Source organism: Balaenoptera ricei, chromosome 3 (genome assembly GCF_028023285.1).
Source record: "Balaenoptera ricei isolate mBalRic1 chromosome 3, mBalRic1.hap2, whole genome shotgun sequence".
NCBI classification, from domain to species: Eukaryota; Metazoa; Chordata; class Mammalia; order Artiodactyla; family Balaenopteridae; genus Balaenoptera; species Balaenoptera ricei.
Window position 1 is genome coordinate 176,770,539 of NC_082641.1, and position 17,479 is coordinate 176,788,017.

The 17,479-nt window shown below is 54.3% G+C and overlaps 1 protein-coding gene across 8 annotated transcripts in view; it reads right to left on the reverse strand.

Annotated features, from left to right (window-relative positions):
• EVI5L (ecotropic viral integration site 5 like) overlaps nt 1-12,926 on the reverse strand; it is a 29,688-nt gene extending 16,762 nt beyond the window's left edge. For all 8 annotated transcript variants that reach the window (XM_059918579.1, XM_059918578.1, XM_059918581.1 and 5 more), the window contains exons 1-3: nt 12,758-12,926; nt 1,651-1,834; nt 103-292 (exon numbers count right to left, since the gene is read on the reverse strand). In XM_059918579.1, coding sequence (XP_059774562.1) covers nt 103-292; nt 1,651-1,787 — 327 coding nt within the window. In that variant the 5' untranslated portion in view covers nt 1,788-1,834; nt 12,758-12,926. The remainder of the gene's footprint in view (nt 1-102; nt 293-1,650; nt 1,835-12,757) is intronic.
• Nucleotides 12,927-17,479: the final 4,553 nt, after the last annotated feature.

Consider the following 17,479-nt stretch of genomic DNA (forward strand, 5'->3'; position numbering starts at 1 on the left):
AAGTGCCCACACACCTCCAGTCCTGCCCTTTGCTCGTGCTGGGGCCCCTGGCAGACCTTGCCCACCCCCCGGCCGCCCGCCCAGCCCCGCCGCCTGCGCCACCTTGAGCAGCTTCTCCTTCCTGCGCCGCCACTCCTCCCACTCGTTGGCGATCCGGCCCCACAGGATCCATGTGTCCTCCTCCAGGTGGCTCAGGTTGGAGGAGGCTGAGGAGCTGGACACCAGCGAGGAGCCGCTGTTCCGCCGGGAGCCGTTCATGGAGCGCATGGACTTGGAGTCGGCTTCCAGGAGCCTGGGTGTGGTGGGGGGGGAGAGGGGAGGCTGCAGGAGCTTGCCACCCTGGCCCCTGGGTCCCAAAGAGCCTGGCCCCTCCTCCCTGGGGTCCCAGAGGATACCAGGGATTGGGTCTAAGTTATTTTTCCTGAGCGGCACGTGCTGAGTGACTTTGGCCAGTGCCCTAACCTCTCTGAGCCCTGGTCCTGATCCCGGGAGCCCTGGAGAAGCTGCCATTCATGCGTCCCATTCTGTGCCCGGCCCTGGGCTGAGAAGCATGGGGAGTAGCTCACTTAGTCTCGTACCAACCCTGTGGGGCGGGTTTTGTAAAGATTTGTTTACAGACGAGGTACAGAGAGGGTGAGATGCTGGCTGGGGGCACCCAACTAGCAAGGGGTTGCATTAACCACCTATTTCTGAGGCTTTGACGTCTGGGGCCTCCCTGACCCAGGAGGGACTGCCCCTCCCAGGCCTAGCAGATTCCTAGAGATAATTAAGGACTTGCCTGCTAGCGCACTTTTCTTATGCAAACCAACCAATCCAGAACCCACAAACCACCCACCTGTTAGGCTCTTGCACTCAGGGCCACTATCCCTCTGCCCTAATCACCCCAGGGCCGGGTACTAGACAAATAGGCCCAGCCCCTATGCCCCCAGCTTGCTGAAGGTATTCAGACTAGCCAGTCCTAAGCCTGATTACATTGCCTCACCATTCCTTCTGGCAGAAACCACAATAAAGGCTCTTGCCCACATTTTTCTCATTCCCTCTGCCTCCTGACTGACCCTGGTGCTTCCCCGGGTGGCCCTGCATGGTGCATGGCGTGTTGTGCCCCTCCTCTTGGAATCTGTGTGTAACAAACTGTCTTTTTTTTTTTTTGGCCATGCTGCAAGGCATGGGGGATCTTAGTTCCCTGACCAGGGATTGAACCCATGCCCCCTGCAGTGGAAGCGTGGAGTCTTAACCACTGGACCACCAGGGAATTCCCCAAACTGTCTTTTTAATGGCAGTCATCTCCTGATCTGCTGGCCTCGCCATACTGGCATAATAATAAAACCTACACTTTAAAACAGGGGGTGGGCCAGAGGAGAAGTGGGAAGGGCCAACTTCAGAGTCAGAGGATTTACTCTTCCCTTCAACAAAGGCTAGAGAAGTGAAGGCCAGGTCCACTGGGCCCCCTGATACCGTGGCCTCCTCATCTGAATGGGAGAACCGTCTGGTGGGAGGTGACGGCAAACATCCTTGTCACGCCTCTGGTGGGAGCTGTCACTTGGCCCAGGGCCAGGCCTAGCTCTGAGTGTGAGGTGGCACCAGCAACTTCTGTTCGGGGCCCAGGCTGTACCCCTGGGGCCTCTCCCTTTCCCTCAGGTCGCAACTCACCGGTTCTGCTCTTCGAGTTTGGCCAGCAGCTCTAGCTCATCGGGGCTGAGGTTCTCGGAGTCAGAGGTGGGGGAGCAGGTGGGGCCCGACAGGGCCTCCTGGGACGAGGAGTCGGGGCTCAGAGTGGGGCTCGCCATGGTGGGCAGGCTCCTCAGCCGCGAGCAGGGCCAGGTCACAGCTCTGTCTGGGGACCAGAGACATGTGTGGTCAGCTTTGGGCAGGGTGCCCACACCGTCCCGCCGGCTCTGGACCAGTGAGCCTGCTGGTCACCCGGAGACATTTCCTCACCCCGGGCTTCCCACCTCTGGTCTGTCCACCTGGTCACTCCTCATCCCCACGCGCCCCCGTCTAGTTGACGGCCTGGCCGGCCCCTTCTGCCCCGGGGGCTGGCTACTGGGATCCCTGCCTTGGTAGTCCAGATGCCTGGATGGAATCAGGAGGGCAACGGCCAGCGCCTGAGCTGTCCTGCTGTCCCTGCGCATGAGCACCAAGTCTCAACTGACACCCTTGAGTCTTCAGCAGGGCCAGGGGCCAAGGCTCCCCGTCACACTCAGGGTCCCTGCTGCGACCTTGGGGGTGCCGATGCCCCTGCTTTGGTGGCTGTTCCTGACAGCTTTGGTCCCTGTCCCCAGCTGCGGCCTGTCCTGGGAGCCCTGCCTCGGCATCTGACCTTCCCTGTCTCATCAACCAAAGTGGGCTGCTGGCACAGCCACAAGCAATTATTCTCTACTGTTGATTGTCTGGTGCTGCCAATGGCCAGAAGAGTCAACTCCCCTTGGGCTGGGAAGCCAGGGACATGTCAAAGTGCTAGGAATCTGTGCTCTGATGGCCTCAGAGTGAGAGCTACAGGCTCTGATCAGTATCCTGATCTTGGCCTGCCATGTGCCGGGTGGGTGCCGGCCCATCTCTCCTACTCCTCCTGGGGATGGTCCAGCCCCACCCTCCTGGGAGCTTCAGGGACACTGGCTGTGCCGAAAGCAAAGGCTCTGGACTCTAATGGAACAGCGTCTGAAGTGTGGCTCCCCTTGGCCCTCACCTGACCTGGCTCTGACAGCTCAGCCACAGAGGGGCCCTCGCCCAGGTCCTGGAGAGGGGGCATCTGGTCTCCAGGCAGCAGGAGGACAGTCACAGGAGAAAAGCAGCCCATTTTGCACCTGCCTGGCACCCTCAGGTCACTGAGCACCTTCCCACAGCCCAAGCTCAGCCCCCAACCAACACCCGAGGGTCCACAGGTCAGCTGGACTTGATCCTGGCCATGCACTTGATTCTAGTCTCCTTCCCTTGTGCTCCCCTGTCAAGGGGCAGCGGGCACCATTTTTCTTTCACCTAGTGGGGGGCTCATAACCCTCCCACCCCAGGACTCTGTGGCTCCCCAGGGCCACTGGTTCTGCTTCTGGGCCCTGACGGCCCCCCGAGTTTGTCGGGCACTGAGGGCTCTAGCTTTTGGTGAGTGGTACAAACTCTAGGCGATGGCTCCCATCAGAAGCAGAAGACCTTTTCCTCCTGTTGCCCAGATGGCCGGGGACAACCTGCCCCAAAGACCAAGCCACGGTGTGCCACCAAGCCAGGAGTTAATCATTCCTGAGAGAGGGCCAGCGGGGGCCGCTCCGGGGCTTCCCGCAAAGTCTGTGGCTGGCCCGGGGCAGAGAGGGGCCATGGACAAGGAGTGCTGACTTGGAAGGATCTCTCTGAGCAGGGAGGGGCTGGGAAGGCCGCGTAGGTTTCCCAACTTCAGAGCTGGGAGAGGGGAGTAGGTGGTGGAGGCGAGGATTGGAGCCCCATAAGCACAGCTGGATTTGGGGAGTAGTGGGGGCCTCGGAGACAAAGACCACACGTGGCCAGGGCTGGGGCTGGGGCCCACTGTCTCCGTGCTGAGCCCAGGGGACCCCAGCCTCAGAAGCGCATTGCCTTCCCCCCCAACCACAACCCTGGCCTGCAAAGAGCCCAAGAGAATGGTTCAGCTCTGAGTTTCCGATTAAAAGAAACAACTAGGGCAATACACTCGCAGAGTTTGCTCAGATACTTATCACAAATTAATGTGTATTTCATACAAGAAATAAAATGTATTCAATACTCAGGGCTTAAATTTGCAGCCTGAGAGGCAGAACCTTCTGGTCCCTCAGGAACTTTCTCTTGACTCATCCCCATACTCTCTAAATGCTGCGCAGCCCCAGAAACCATCCTCCTGATGCACGCAGAGACACACACTCCTTCACACTCACACACTCACACTTACCCACAACCTCACACCCCACACACTCAGATACATTCACACTCACGAACCACCTACACACACAGTCTTGCGTGCACATGCACACACGCTCTGACATACACTCACACACAGTCGCACACCTACACGCTCAGATACACACACACACTATCTCACACCCACACACCCCTTTGCCCCTACGTGCACACGTACACACACACACGCATGCTTCCTGCACTGACCAGGTCTCGCCACGCCTGGAACCGAGTACATACGGATGGACATGGGCTCACTGCCCTCCTAGCTCTGTGAGCAGCCCTGTCCCTTCTCCAGAGCGCCCGGACTCTTACCGCCTCAGTCCCTCCTTCCCTGGCGCTTACTGGGGGCCGTCTGAGGGCCGGGCACTGTTCTAGGGGCAGGGATGTGGAGTGGAACGAGGCGAATGAGCCCCCATCTCCCCAGGGCACGTGGCCGCCCTACCCCTGCTGGAGGGGCACAGAGTCGCAGAGACAAGGCAGGTCCCCTCGAGTGCTGACGGGCCGCTGGCCTCTGAGACCCACACACAGGCCCTCCAGGTCTGGGGTCCCAGCCTCTCAACGGCCCCATTTCAATGCCCTTTGCTTCTGATTCACTGCAGCCACCCGAAGGGGGTTCCTGGCTCCTGCGGAGTGGGCAGTGGGCCACCTAATGCCGTCCCTGCTGGCACCACCGCCCACCACGCCCTTATAAGGTGGCCCATGGCTTAGGAAGCTGAGCCAAGCCAGAGGGGTGGGAGAAGACTGCCGGTGAGCTGGGGGTGGGGTCGGGGGGCAGAAAGGTCAGGATGCTGGGGACCCTCCACCTCCCTTTTCCTCTCCCTCACAGGGGCGTTTGGACACTGCCAGCCATGCTTCTTCCTTCTTGAAGTCTTCTCCCACCTAGTTTCCAAGAGGCCAGGTTCCTGAGGCTCCTCCTGCCTCGGCCCAGCCTGGCGCCCCTTCCTCCAGAGGCCCTGCTTTGGCCCTTATCCCTTCATGCCCTCGGTGAGCTCACTTTCAGGACATAAATGACCAGATACATGTCGGTGATTGTGACACCCTCGTCCCCATCTTCTCCTTTCTCCTGAGCACCAGCCAAGATTGCCAACTGGCTCCAGGATGGCTCAATCAGCTCTGCCACCGGCGTAGGAATCACCACTGTCTGGGTCCCTGCTACTTCTGCGACCCGCACTGAGCCTGGTACAACGTGAGAGTCGAGAAATATTGGAGGAATAGAACCTGCCTGCCCACCCACCGGTATTTCCTTAGTGCCAGCCAGGTCCTGGGCACCATGCTGAGGGCTGAATACTGCTGGGCAAAGACAGAAGCAGCCCCTGCACGCCCAGAGCATACGGGGGTGGCGGGCGGGCAGAGACCAAGAGATGATCATCTGCACTTTCTATTACAGACTGAGAGAAACGCATGGAATAAAAGATGAGGTAGAGTGGAAAACAGTCTGGCAGTTCCTCAAAAAGGTAGACAGACAGTTGCCAATATGACCCAGCAATTCCGCTTCTAGGTTATCTACCTGAGAGAATGGAAAACGTACATTCACAGGAAAACCTGTACACAGTTCTTTTTTTAATTCTTTTTTTTTTTTTTTTTCCTGGCCGGGCCACACCGCACGTGGTATCTTAGCTCCTCAACCAGGGATCGAACCAGCGCCCCCTACATTGGAAGCGTGGAGTCTTAACCACTAGACCTGCAGGGAAGTCCCACCTGTACACAGTTGTTCACAGCAGCACGATTCACAATAGCCAGAAAGTGGAAACAACCCAAACGTCGATGGATGAATGGATAAATGAAATGTGGTCCATCCAGACAATGGAATGGTATTCAACCATGAAAAAGAAGGAAACTGATTTTTTTCGGTGAACTCTTTCCTGGCAAACCACCCCCTGCCCCCGACCACCTCCAGGGTTCTGGCTCACTTCTCTCCCCTCTCCCCGAAAATACCTACCCCTATACCCCAGCCCAAGACACATTCTATGGCAATTCCTACTATACACGCCTGCCTGCCCTACTGGGTCATGAACCTTCTGGGGGCAAAGGCCTATCTTCTTAATTTTCTACTCCAAGCCCCTAATGCAGCATCTGGCCGTTAGTAGGTGCTCAATCAATGTCTGCTGGATGAAGGAAGAGAAAAACCCCTGTGCTGCTCAGCCAGCTGATCAAGGTCAACACCATCAGTGATAAGTCATGTTGAGAGCATGTGCACTTGATACGCTGACATGAGAAGGGCACTTCATCTCTGGGCCTTTCTCCCCAAGACTGTGAGGAAAACATGTGACCAATCCAGATTAGGAGACACTTTAGAAAATTCCTGACTAGTCCTCTTCAAAACTGTCAAAGTCATCAAAAACAAGGAAAGCCTACGAAAACTGTCCCAGATAAGAGGAACCTCAGGAGATGTGAGGACAAAATGTCCTACGGGATCCAGGAAGGGGCCCTGGGAAAGAAAAAGGAAATTAGGGAAAAACTAAGGAGATCTGCATAAAGTATGGACTTTAGTTAATAATAATGTATCAATATTGGTCCATTAATTATAACAAACTTACCAGACGATGTTACTAATATGGGGAAACTGGCTGTGAGTGTGGGGTCTGTGGGAATGCTTTGTACTATCTTCTCAATTTTTCTTTTTTTTTTTTAAGAAATGATGAGAGATTACATCTATTTATTTATTTATTTTTGGCTGCATTGGGTCTTCGTTGCTGTGCGTGGGCTTTTTTAGTTGCGGCGAGCGGGGGCTACCCTTCGTGGCGGTGCGCGGGCTTCTCATTGCGTTGGCTTTTCTTGCTGCAGAGACCAGGTTCTTGGCACGCGGGCTCAGTAGTTGTGGCTCGCAGGCTCTAGAACGCAGGCTCAGTAGTTGTGGAGCATAGGCTTAGTTGCTCTGCAGCATGTGGGATCTTCCTGGACCAAGGCTCGAACCCGTGTCCCCTGCATTGGCAGGCGGATTCTTAACCACTGTGCCACCAGGGAAGTCCTGATCTTCTCAATTTTTCTGTAAAGCTAAAACTGTTTTGAAAACTAAAGTCTATTTTTAAAATTAAAAAAAAAAAAAAAAAAGAAGATTCTGTACCAGGGTAGACAGAAACGTAAAGGACAGTTTTATAACATGTGAGAGGTGCCCTAGCGAGTAGAGAGTTGCTCACTGGGTCTCCTGACAAGGCCGTAGAGGAAGAAGGATTTGCACTTGGATTTCTTTTCTCTTTCTTTCTTTTTTTTTTCTTTAAATACTGAGTGACCCACGTATTTTTAAAAAAACCATTTCATTTTATTTTCACTGAGCGGCTTGCAGGATCTTAGTTCCCCGACCAGGGACTGAACCTGTGCCCTCAGCAGTGAAAGTGCAGTCCTAACCACTGGACCACCAGGGAACTCCCTGCACTTGGATTTCTGACTCCAGAGCCTTTGCCCCAAGTTGATCAGCTGAGCTGTCACTCTGCATTCAATGACTTTAGAAACAACCTACGTAAAACACTGAGTGCAGTGAGCACTCAGTAAATGAGTTACTCTTTTTCAACAGGTAGAGTGAGTGAGTGTGTGTGTGCCATCTTTCAGAGGCAGGCAGAAGACCCCAAGACTCCTTTACTTTTGCTTTCCTACCCACCCCGCCTCCATGTCCCACCCCCTACCAGCCCAGCTTCTGATCCTCTACCTCTAATGATTATGGGGACCCAGAGTCATTTCTAAATCTGAAGTCTTGAAAGATGCCACGTGACCCCATCTGCTCAGACTGACAGACTATCAGCTGGGCCACTCAGACCACCCCGACTCCTGCGGAGACGGCCTGACGTCTCCGGGTCTTTTCCTTGGCCATGGGGTGGGCATTTGATGGGCGAGCTGCCCCTCAGGTAACAAGGACGGCTGCTGGAATTCAGCAGTCACTGCCGGCCCTCCTCTTGTCCCCAGTTCTAGCCGCTCCTCCGTGCCACCCGGGATGTTTCCACATCCATGTACCTTCCTCCATGGCTGTGTGTGTGGATAAATGATCCCAGATCTCTTGGCCTCCCGGGAGGACTTCAGGGCCAGCAGCCTGGGTTCAAATCCCTCCTCACCTACTTTTCTATCTTTCTGATCTGGGTACAATGTGCTTTGTCTCAGTTTCCTCATCTGAAAACAGGGCTGATGATAGTACCGACCTCACAGGTTTTGTTGGGAGGAATAGATGAGCTAAAACCTGTCAAGTACTTAGGACAGGAGCTGGCTCATGATATTTATTTCCCTCTGGGTGGAAAGTTCCATGAGGGCAGGGGCTGGCTAGCCTACTAGTGGATCCCCAGAGTCTAGTGTACCATAAGGCATCTGATATTTGTGGACTGAATAAACAAACTTCCCCTCCTCAGCAGGCCCACCCCTTACGTGGCGGCCCTGTTTAAATATTAAACGCAATAAAACTAAAATCATTGTTATTGGTAGTAATAGCAGCAGCGGCAAGTACCTTCAGACTAAAATCAGCTGTGGAAGGACCTGTGGAATCCTAAAAAAAAGTTTACTACCTTGCATGTCAGCAGCTACTTTCTGCCACCATCACAGGTTCCTTCCTGGCAAATCCCTGATTTCTCTATATTTCAGTATCCCTGAGAATGACAAAGGAAACAATTTAAAGCCCTCATAAGCCTTCCAGGGACAGGTGGATAAGAGAAGTGGCATCTTGTAAAGGCTCTCGGCTCTTCAAAGCCAAGATGGTATCTTTCCTGCTGCAAAGGCTGGCTGGGCCAGGGCCCAGGGCGAGGTGGGTTGGCCCTGCCTTTGGGGGCTCTCCAAGCAGATGGATCTGACCTCTTTCTGCAGAAGAGATCCAGGCCCTCTTTCAGAAGTGGGTGAGTGGGGAGGACTGTCAGCTCCTAAAATCAACCAAGTGTCTACTAGGCATCTGTTACGTGCCCTGTTCTCGCCTAGGACTCAACTATGAACAAACAAGACATGTGCCCTGCCCTCGTGGGACTCTTGGGCTGGGAGATAGCCCTCAATGAAACAATCTCGCAGGGACTTCCCTGGCAGTCCAGTGGTTAAGACTCCATGCTTCCAACGCAGGGGGCACGGGTTCCATCCTCGGTGGGGAACTAAGATCCCACAGGCCGCGTGGCATGGCCAAAAGATAAAAAACAACAACAAAAAACAATCTCACAAACACATCACGGTGCGCTGAGAAATGAAAGAAAAGTGCCAGTGGGGCTCTTGAAATCTCCCTGGAAGGGATCAATCTCTTCCCCAGCCCTGGTGAGTTGTTAGTTCTCCTAACTAACCTCCCTCTTGCCCTCTGTTTGGCTTCTAGAACATGTGTGCAGCAGACGTCCCTGGGCGGGGGGCGGTGGTGGGGGAGGTTTGCTGCCTTTCCAAGTTCAATTCCAGATACTGGTCCCTTTGACCAGGGAGCGCCCCATGGTGTGTGCCCCGTGGATGGCATTTGGGACACGAAGGCCTATAGGATGAAACCCACCAAACAAGGCACGCTTCCCTGCATGCACCATGCTTGCTCCTGCCGCCTGGGCATCTTCCAAGCACTTGGGCTGCCTGGAACATCCCCCCCTGCCACGCCTGCCCAGAGAGCTCCTCTCCCAACTCGTGTGTCACCTCTGCTCCACCTTCCCTGATGCCCCGCGGATGCGCCAGGCCCTTTTCTCTGCTCCACAGCATGCTGCCCATTAGTCTGTCTCCTGCTTCCACACGGGATGGGGTGGTAAGGGCACGGGCTGGAATGCTGGTCCCTCCGGGTGGTTTGGGGGGATTAAATGAGATAGTATGTCAGTGGGGCTTGGTACGGGGCCTGGTGCGCAGCACGGCCTGATCAGTGTGCGCTCCTGGTTTCAGCTCTCGCCTGCTGACGTGGAGAGGGTCTTTAGATGCAGGGCAGGGGCCACCCCTGACGTTCCTTCACACCCCAGTCCCTGACTCGATTCCCAGTACGTGGTGGGGGCCTCATCCGGAACAACCAGCACCCATATTCTGCAAGAGGAAACTAGAGCACAATCCTCCGTTCCCCCTGCACCCATCAAAAGCACGTGCACAAAGACCCGGCCCCGGCCCCCCAGTCTAGGGTAAAGGGCACTGATGTCTCTCACCAGCCCTTCCCGGGAGCCTTCTCGTGTTTTCCTAAGGAGTCCACAGTCTATCCCGGGGAGGCTTCTGACCCCACTGCATCTGCACAAAGTCCCCCCTGGGGAGGCCGTGGAGTTTGTTTCCTGTGTGCCTCGTGACCTTCAGAAGTCTCTTCGTTCACTCCTCCCTTCAGCACGTGGGCAGAACAAACCTCTCCCCGCCCAGCGTCAGAGGTCTACGTGGGGTGTGGGCACTGCCAGCAAGCAGGCACCCGACTGCCCTCTGCCCCCCTGGGAGGTCCCTGTGGGGCCACAAATCCCACAACCAACTGTCTCTTAGCCCTGATGTAAACTGGCTCAGCCATGGAAAGACAGCCATTATCCACTGAGGCGTCAGCTAATTCCAACCAGGGGCCCAGGATGCCCAGTGACTCTGCTAGCACCCACAGGTGGGCGACTGCCCTCCTGGACCCCACTGACCCCTTCCACATGGTGCCCAGGGCACATTCAGGGCCACATCCTAACCTCTCTGGCTCCCCTGAAGTACAAAGTCCTGGTCTCGGGATTTCTCTCCCCATTTTCTAGATGGGTAAGTCAAGGCCCCAAGCTTAGATGCGCTTTTCCCCAGAGCCATCCAGAATCCACTGGTAAATATCCACAAAGAAGCCTGGGCTTGTTCCTCTGGGGTTTTCCAGGCACGCTTATGTCAGACAGGCAGTGCTGGCCTGATCTGGATTCCCCTCAGGCAGGACCTGGGGCTCCTTCTCAGTCCCTGCGGTCCTGGCTGCGCTGTCTCGCCAGTTCTGTGATCTGCCCTCCTCTTTGACTTGCCTCATCCCAACCTGCAGTCAAACCAAACCACCTGCAGCCGACCACAGAAGCCCAGGGGAACCCACAGGTTGGACCCGAGGGTGTGGGCTGTATGGGCGGGAAGAGCCAGTACACTTGGAAAGACACGACGACATGGGTCCCCCAGATCCATCCCAGCCCGGCTGAGGGAAAAAAAACCAAGCCAACTCCTCACTCGTGTTCCACCAGAGCCTCTTCAACACATTTTTCCCTTCTGAAAATATTCCTTAACAAAGAGCTGTCTGCTTCTGGCAGGCCCAAACCCAGCCCCACTGGGTCTCAAATGCCAGGATCGAAGGAAGCTGTTTCATCTTGGCATGACACGCCAGTCGTGGGTGAAAGAGTTCTCGGGGCTGTCAGGGGCTGGCCCTGCCATCTGAGGCCAGCGGGCGTGATGGGGTCAGGATGCTGGTCCTACCAGTCTGGTCAGACTTCAGGACCGGGGCCAGGAGCAGGTGGTACCCCACCCCTACCCCTCTGCCAGGGCTGGCAGAAATGAGGGGGCAGGCAGTGGCTCTTCTGGGGAGACTGGTGTAGGGGAGAGAGAGGGCATCCTTCCCTTTGAAGAAGGGTAAAGCGGGGGAGATGAATAAAGGGGAAGAGGCCTGGGGCAGGTGTCCACAGGGGTGCTGGGAGATTCTGGGTCACCCCGCCACCTCCAGGGCCCCAGTGGGGGCACGGGCTCAGGGAGGCTGGTGCGGATGGGAAGGCCGGCTGCCTGGGGCAGGGCAGGGAGCTCATGTCTCTGAGTCTCGGCCTGAGCTGGGAGCTGCTGGGGCCTCCAGGAGGACCTGGGCAGGTGAATTCCAAGGAGGGGTGCTGAAGTGCTGAGGAGCTCTGTGTGTGTGTGTGTGTGTGTGTGTGTGTGTGTGTGGGCGCGTGGAGGGGGGCAGGTCCCAATTGCCTGGCTCTGTGTTGGAGGTCTTAAGTTTTTCTGCGTGTGTTGGGGATCCAAGTGTCTGTCCGTGTGTGTGTGTGTCTGTCCGTGTGTGTGTGTGCGTGTGTGTGAAGGGCTCCTGAATGTCTGTGTGTGAGGGGCCCAGGGTGTCTATCAGTATGAGATGTTGGGGGTTCATGGGTTTTGCTCTGTTGCCTCCCAGATGTGTGTGTGTGTGTGTGTGTGTGTGTGTGTGTGCGCTTGTGTGTGTGAGTGGGGCCCTCACAGAGGTGGGTGTCCCTTGGGTGGGGAGTGGGGTTCAGAACATCTGCTGGGAGGTCCTGAGCATGAGGTGAGGGTGGATTTTCAGGAAGTAGGGATCAAGACGAGTCAGGATCAGGGTGTGTGTGCGACGAGGACCCTGAGGAGTGGCTTTCAGGGGTGCCCTTGGGCATGGGGCTGCTGGGGGTGGGAGATGGCCCAGCAGGCTGAGGTGAGGCCTGCGGGCAGGAATCCGGATTTACAGAGGCTGGGGAGGGGTCCTGTGCGGTCAGAAGGGAGGGGTATGGCTCTAAGACGGGTATCCTTGGGGGTGGGGGCAGGTCTGGGCCCAGACATAGGATGTGAAGTGAGGGGAGGGATGGCGTGGCAAGGGGTCTACAGATGAAGGGGGTCTTGAGGGATCGGGACAGAGAGAGGGCAGAGGTCCTGGGCTTGCGGGGGCGCTCGTAGGGGCCGGGTCTGCGGGGTGGGGACTGGGGGAGCCCTGAAGGGTCCGGGAAGGGGTCCTGAGGGTCAGTAAAGAGGGTCAGCGGGGGTCACGGGCCTGAGGGGGCCTCCCGGGGAGGGGGCGGCGTGGGGGAGGAGGGCGCCCGGAGAAGTCGTGGGAGGGGCCCTGAGGGGTCGGGAAGCGTCGGAACGAGGATGGGCAGGCGCCAGGGCCCGAGGCTGACGGCCAGGGTCCGTGCTGGGAGTGCCGAGGGCTCCCGGCGTGGGTTCCGGGGCGAGGGGGCCCGAGTCCCAGTCTTGCCCGGCCCCCGTGGGCCGCAGCGCGGAGCCGCGGGCCTGAGAAGGCGCCCGGGAGGCCCGGCCCGCGCCGCCTACCTACCTGCGAAGAGCGCGCCGCCATAGCCATGCCGAGCCTCGCCGTCCCGGGCCGCGCCGCCGTCCCGGGCCCCGCCGCGTCTCTCGTCCCGCAGCCCGGCCCGGCCCCCTCAGCCGCCCCCCGGGACCGCGGCCGCCACCGGCTCTGTCGCTGCCATTTCACCCGCTGACAGGAGCCGCTGCCCCGCCCCCGAAGCCCAGTCAGCCAATTCACCGCCCCCAGGCGCTCTGGCTCCGCCCGCTGGCCAGGAGTGACGGGGTGTCTGGCCAATCCATGGTCACTCCGTAAGGAGGGCGAGGGCCCTGGGTACGGCCAGAAGGTTGCCGCCTTTAAGGAGAGAAGCGAATTGAAATTAGGGAAGCAGTGAAGGACGGGGTGTTTTGCCTATCGGAATGTGGAATCCTGTTGATCAACACTTGGCCGGGCCAATAGGAAGGAGAGAGGGGTGTGTCTCTGAGGGAAGGCTGGGTCCCTGAGGAACCCCAGACAGAGGCAGGCCAGCGTTTGACTCTAAGCCCCGCCCAGAGTCGGGCTTTTTGCCCAATAACGAGACTCCCTGGGACGGCCATTATTATCTGCCCCTCAAACCTCGCCCATGGTAACTCTTGGGCCTCTATAAAGAAGATTGACACCTAGGGAGCCAATGACACTGAAGGAGGGCGGTGAAGTGACGCTCTCTGGCCAACGAGATCGTGTGAGGCTAGCCTCCCGGGCGGTGGGGCTTGAGGCCTGGTGTGAATGAAATACGGGAGGGGCTGAGAAGGGCGTGGCCTAGATCAGTGATGGGGCGGCGGCAGATCAGGTAGAGGCTAATGGGTTGGGTCTGAGAAGGGGCGTTGCCAGAAATCCCTTAGGCTGAGGGACCACATCTTCTCTGACCCCGGCTCTGTGCTGAGGGCGGGGCTTTGGGTGGTCAGGGTGTCACACCGGAGACTCAGGCCTGTTCCATTCTCTAGTCTAGGCCGGGTTAGGTATCTTCTCTGAGGCTGACAGTGTCTTATGTTCCCCCATCAAACTCAGAGCACGCTGTTATCACTGCTTACATGGCCCTCCCATCCCCCACCCCTCCTAGATAGATGGGGGCGGGGGAAGGCAGGGCCTAGGTCAGGGCGTCCCTGGCATTGCTGAGCAGGGGCCCAGAACATGGGAACTGCTTATAAATGTTTGATGAATGAATGAATGGCGGGCCCAAGATTATTCACAGGAAAGGGAAGGGTGGGGGGATCGCTCAGGCTGGGGAGGGAGATGTAGAGGCAGTTACGTATAGGGGGCAAGACAGAGAAAAGGACAAGTTCCCACCCCAAGATGCAGGGGTGGGCCCTGGAGGGGTGTGGGGCAGGGAAGGACCCTGTCACAGAAGAGAGGGTGACATCGTAAGTTCAAAACGGAGAGACAGAAATGGAAACGGGGAAGGCTGGCACCCAGAGTGGGGAGTGTCAGGACCTTCTGAGGTTTGAGATCTCAACCTCCTAAATAGTAGGTAGGGGGTTCCTTCTGGTTTTGGGAGCGGTGAATGACATACAGCCACGCTTTCTGCCCCTGTCCATCCGTCTCCGCCTCTGTCTACGCTCTGTCCCGTCTACATTTTGCCTCTGTCTATTCTCTCTTTGTCTCTGTCTCTACTCTGAATCTGTCTACACCCTCTCTGCCGCTGTCTATACTCCCTCTCTGTGTCTTCCCTCTCTCCCTCTCTCTTACTATCTATTGTACATTGCATCTATTAAAATTTTGGAACTGTTAAGAAAAGCTTCCAAGCGTATTTCTAAAAACTCTGTGGTAAAAATAATTATAATGAATTCCTTCTCCCCCACATGCCCATATACCCGCATATCCCATTTTTTAAAAAAAGAACATACCTTTGGGACTTCCCTGGTGGCGCAGTGGTTAAGAATCTGCCTGTCAGTGCAGGGGACATGGGTTTGAGTCCTGGTCCGGGAAGATCCCACATGCTGCGGAGCAACTAAGCCTGTGTGCCACAACTACTGAGCCCTTGTGCCACAACTACTGAAGCCCGTGCACCTAAAGCCCATGCTCCGCAACTAGAGAAGCCACTGCAATGAGAAGCACGTGCACCGTAAGGAAGAGTAGCCCCTGCTCACTGCAACTAGAGAAAGCCCATGCACAGCAACAAAGACCCAACGCAGCCAAAAATAAATAAATGAAATTATATATATATAAAAAAGAACATATCTTTGATCCCCTGGCTGTCCAGTGGTTAGGACTCCATGCCTTCACTGTCGAGGGCCCAGGTTCCATTCCTGGTTGGGGAACTAAGATCCCACGTGCCACAGGGCCAAAAAAAAAGAAAAAGAAAAGAAAAGAAAAGCATATCTTTGCCTCCTCCTCCCTTTTTTTTTGGTGGGGGGATCTTAGTTCCCGGGCCAGGGATGGAACCCATGCCCTTTGCAGTGGAAGGGTGGAGTCTTAACCACTGGACCGCCAGGGGAGTCCCTATTTGCCTTCCTTCTTTTAAAGCTTATGTGCTGGACATTTCATAGTCCTTGACAAATCCAAGGTGACCTTGGATTTGCAGAGTATGAAGCTGAAGAGAATCTTATGGACATTGTCCTCTGATTCCTGGGTGGACTTGGGAGGCGGGGGGAGGACCCCTATGGGCACGTTAGAGATAGGACGCAGGGTAAGTCAGGAGGGCAAGAGTGACACCAGGATGTGGTGTGAGGGTCAAGTAGTCACCAAAGGACAATCTCTGAGCTGGCTGCCCGTGGTCCCTCAGTGCGGAGGAGTGAGAAGCCATCATAAAGGACAAATCTTGGGGTTTGCCTTCAGAAAAGAACAGTTTGATGTGACCCACAACTTCCAAGGAACAGAAGAACCTGGACTGGTACAGGAGGTGGGGGACAGAGGGGTCTGCAGAGGCACAGACCTGGGTGGGGTCCAAGGCCACCCAGATAGAGGTCATGACCAGATCGTTTCTGGGACCTTGCCTAGGAGAGAAGTGGCATCTGGTGTCTGGGGAATAAAGTTAGACACTAGGAAGATGCACAGGGCATCTGACCCTCTCATCCTTACTCTGCCGTATTCACACAAAGGGTGATTTTATTCTGGGGACACTTTGATTCCATTTTTATAAGCACAGTGGGGAAAAAAATCCAACACATTTCTGTTGGAAAAGACTTTTGAATCCTAAGCTGAATCTAGCCAATTAGATTGCTGGATCACTTTGCTATTCAGTGCACTTAAACCGTTCCCAATTTTTTTTCAGTGTGAAATCATTTTTATCAGGAACATTTTTTTCCATGTGATTTTTGCAGTAAACATTTGATTCATTAATTGGACTCTTTTTGTCCAATTTTTACCAGCTGTCAATTCTACCTCTGTGATTTTTTTTGGGGGGGGGGGTGGTTGTCATATCTTCAGAGTCAAATTTTGCATATTTAAATTTATTAAAAGACTCTTCTCAGTACTTAGCAGATAAGTTTTAGCACAATAAAAAATTTTTTTCTGGGCTAAGCTTTGGACTCAGAATTTGCTTGTTGGGAATATTGACTAATATGGGCTCAGACTTGATACTTTGTCTTATAAAGAGAGAAAAAGGGGACAATATATGTAGCTCCTCCTATAAAGAAGTAGAGTCTGTTTCCCCATCACTTGAATTTGAGCTGGCTTTATCACTTGTTCTGACCAACAGAATGCATCAGAAGTGATGCTGGGCTAGTTCTGAGCCTAGATCTTAAGAGGTTTAGCAGCTTCTGCTCTTTTTTTTTTTTTTTTTTTGGAGAATTTTTAATTGTGGTAAAATATATATAACCTAACATTTGCCATTTTTAAGTGTACAATTCAGTGGCATTAGCTGCATTCACAATGCTCTGCAATCATCACTACCTACTTCCAAAATTTTTTCATCATTCCCAAGTAGAAACTCTGTCCCCATGAAACAATAACTCCTCATTCCCCCCTGCCCCACCCCCAGCCCCTGGTAACCTCTATTCCACTTTCTGTCTCTATGAATTTATCTATTCTAGGTAGTTCACCTGAGTGGAATCATACAATATTTGTCTTTTCGTCTGGTTTATTTCACTGAGCAAATATTTTCAGGTTCATCCATGTTGTATTAGAACTTCATTCCTTTTTATTAAAAGCTAAATCATATTCTGATGTTTGTATGAACTATATTTTGCTTATCCATTCATCTGTCAATGGACGCTTGGGTTGTTTCCACCTTTTGGCTACTGTGAATAATGCTGCTATGAACACGGGTGCAAAAGTATCTGTTTGAGACCCTGCTTTCAATTATTTTGATATATACCCAGGAGTGGAACTGCTGGATCCTATGGTACTTCTATGTTTAGCTTTTTGAGGAACTGCCAAAGTGTTTTCTACAGTGGCTGCACCATTTTAAATTCCCACCAGCAATGCATGGGGGTTCCAATTTCTCTACATCCTTGCCAATATTTGTTATTAAAAAAAAACTATAGCTATCCTAGTAGGTGTGAACTGTTATCTCACTGTGGCTTTGACTTGCATTTACCTAGTAACTAATAATATTGAGCATCTTTTTATGTGTTTATCGGCTGTTCGTATATCATCTTTGGGGAAATGTCTATTCAAGTCTTTTGCCCATTTTTAAACTGAGTTGTATGTTTTTTGTTGTTGTTATTGAGTTGCAGGATTTCTTTATATGTTCTGGATATTAAGCTCTTATCAGATATATGATTTGCAAGTATTTTCTCCCATTCTGTATGTTGTCTTTTCACCTTCTTGAAG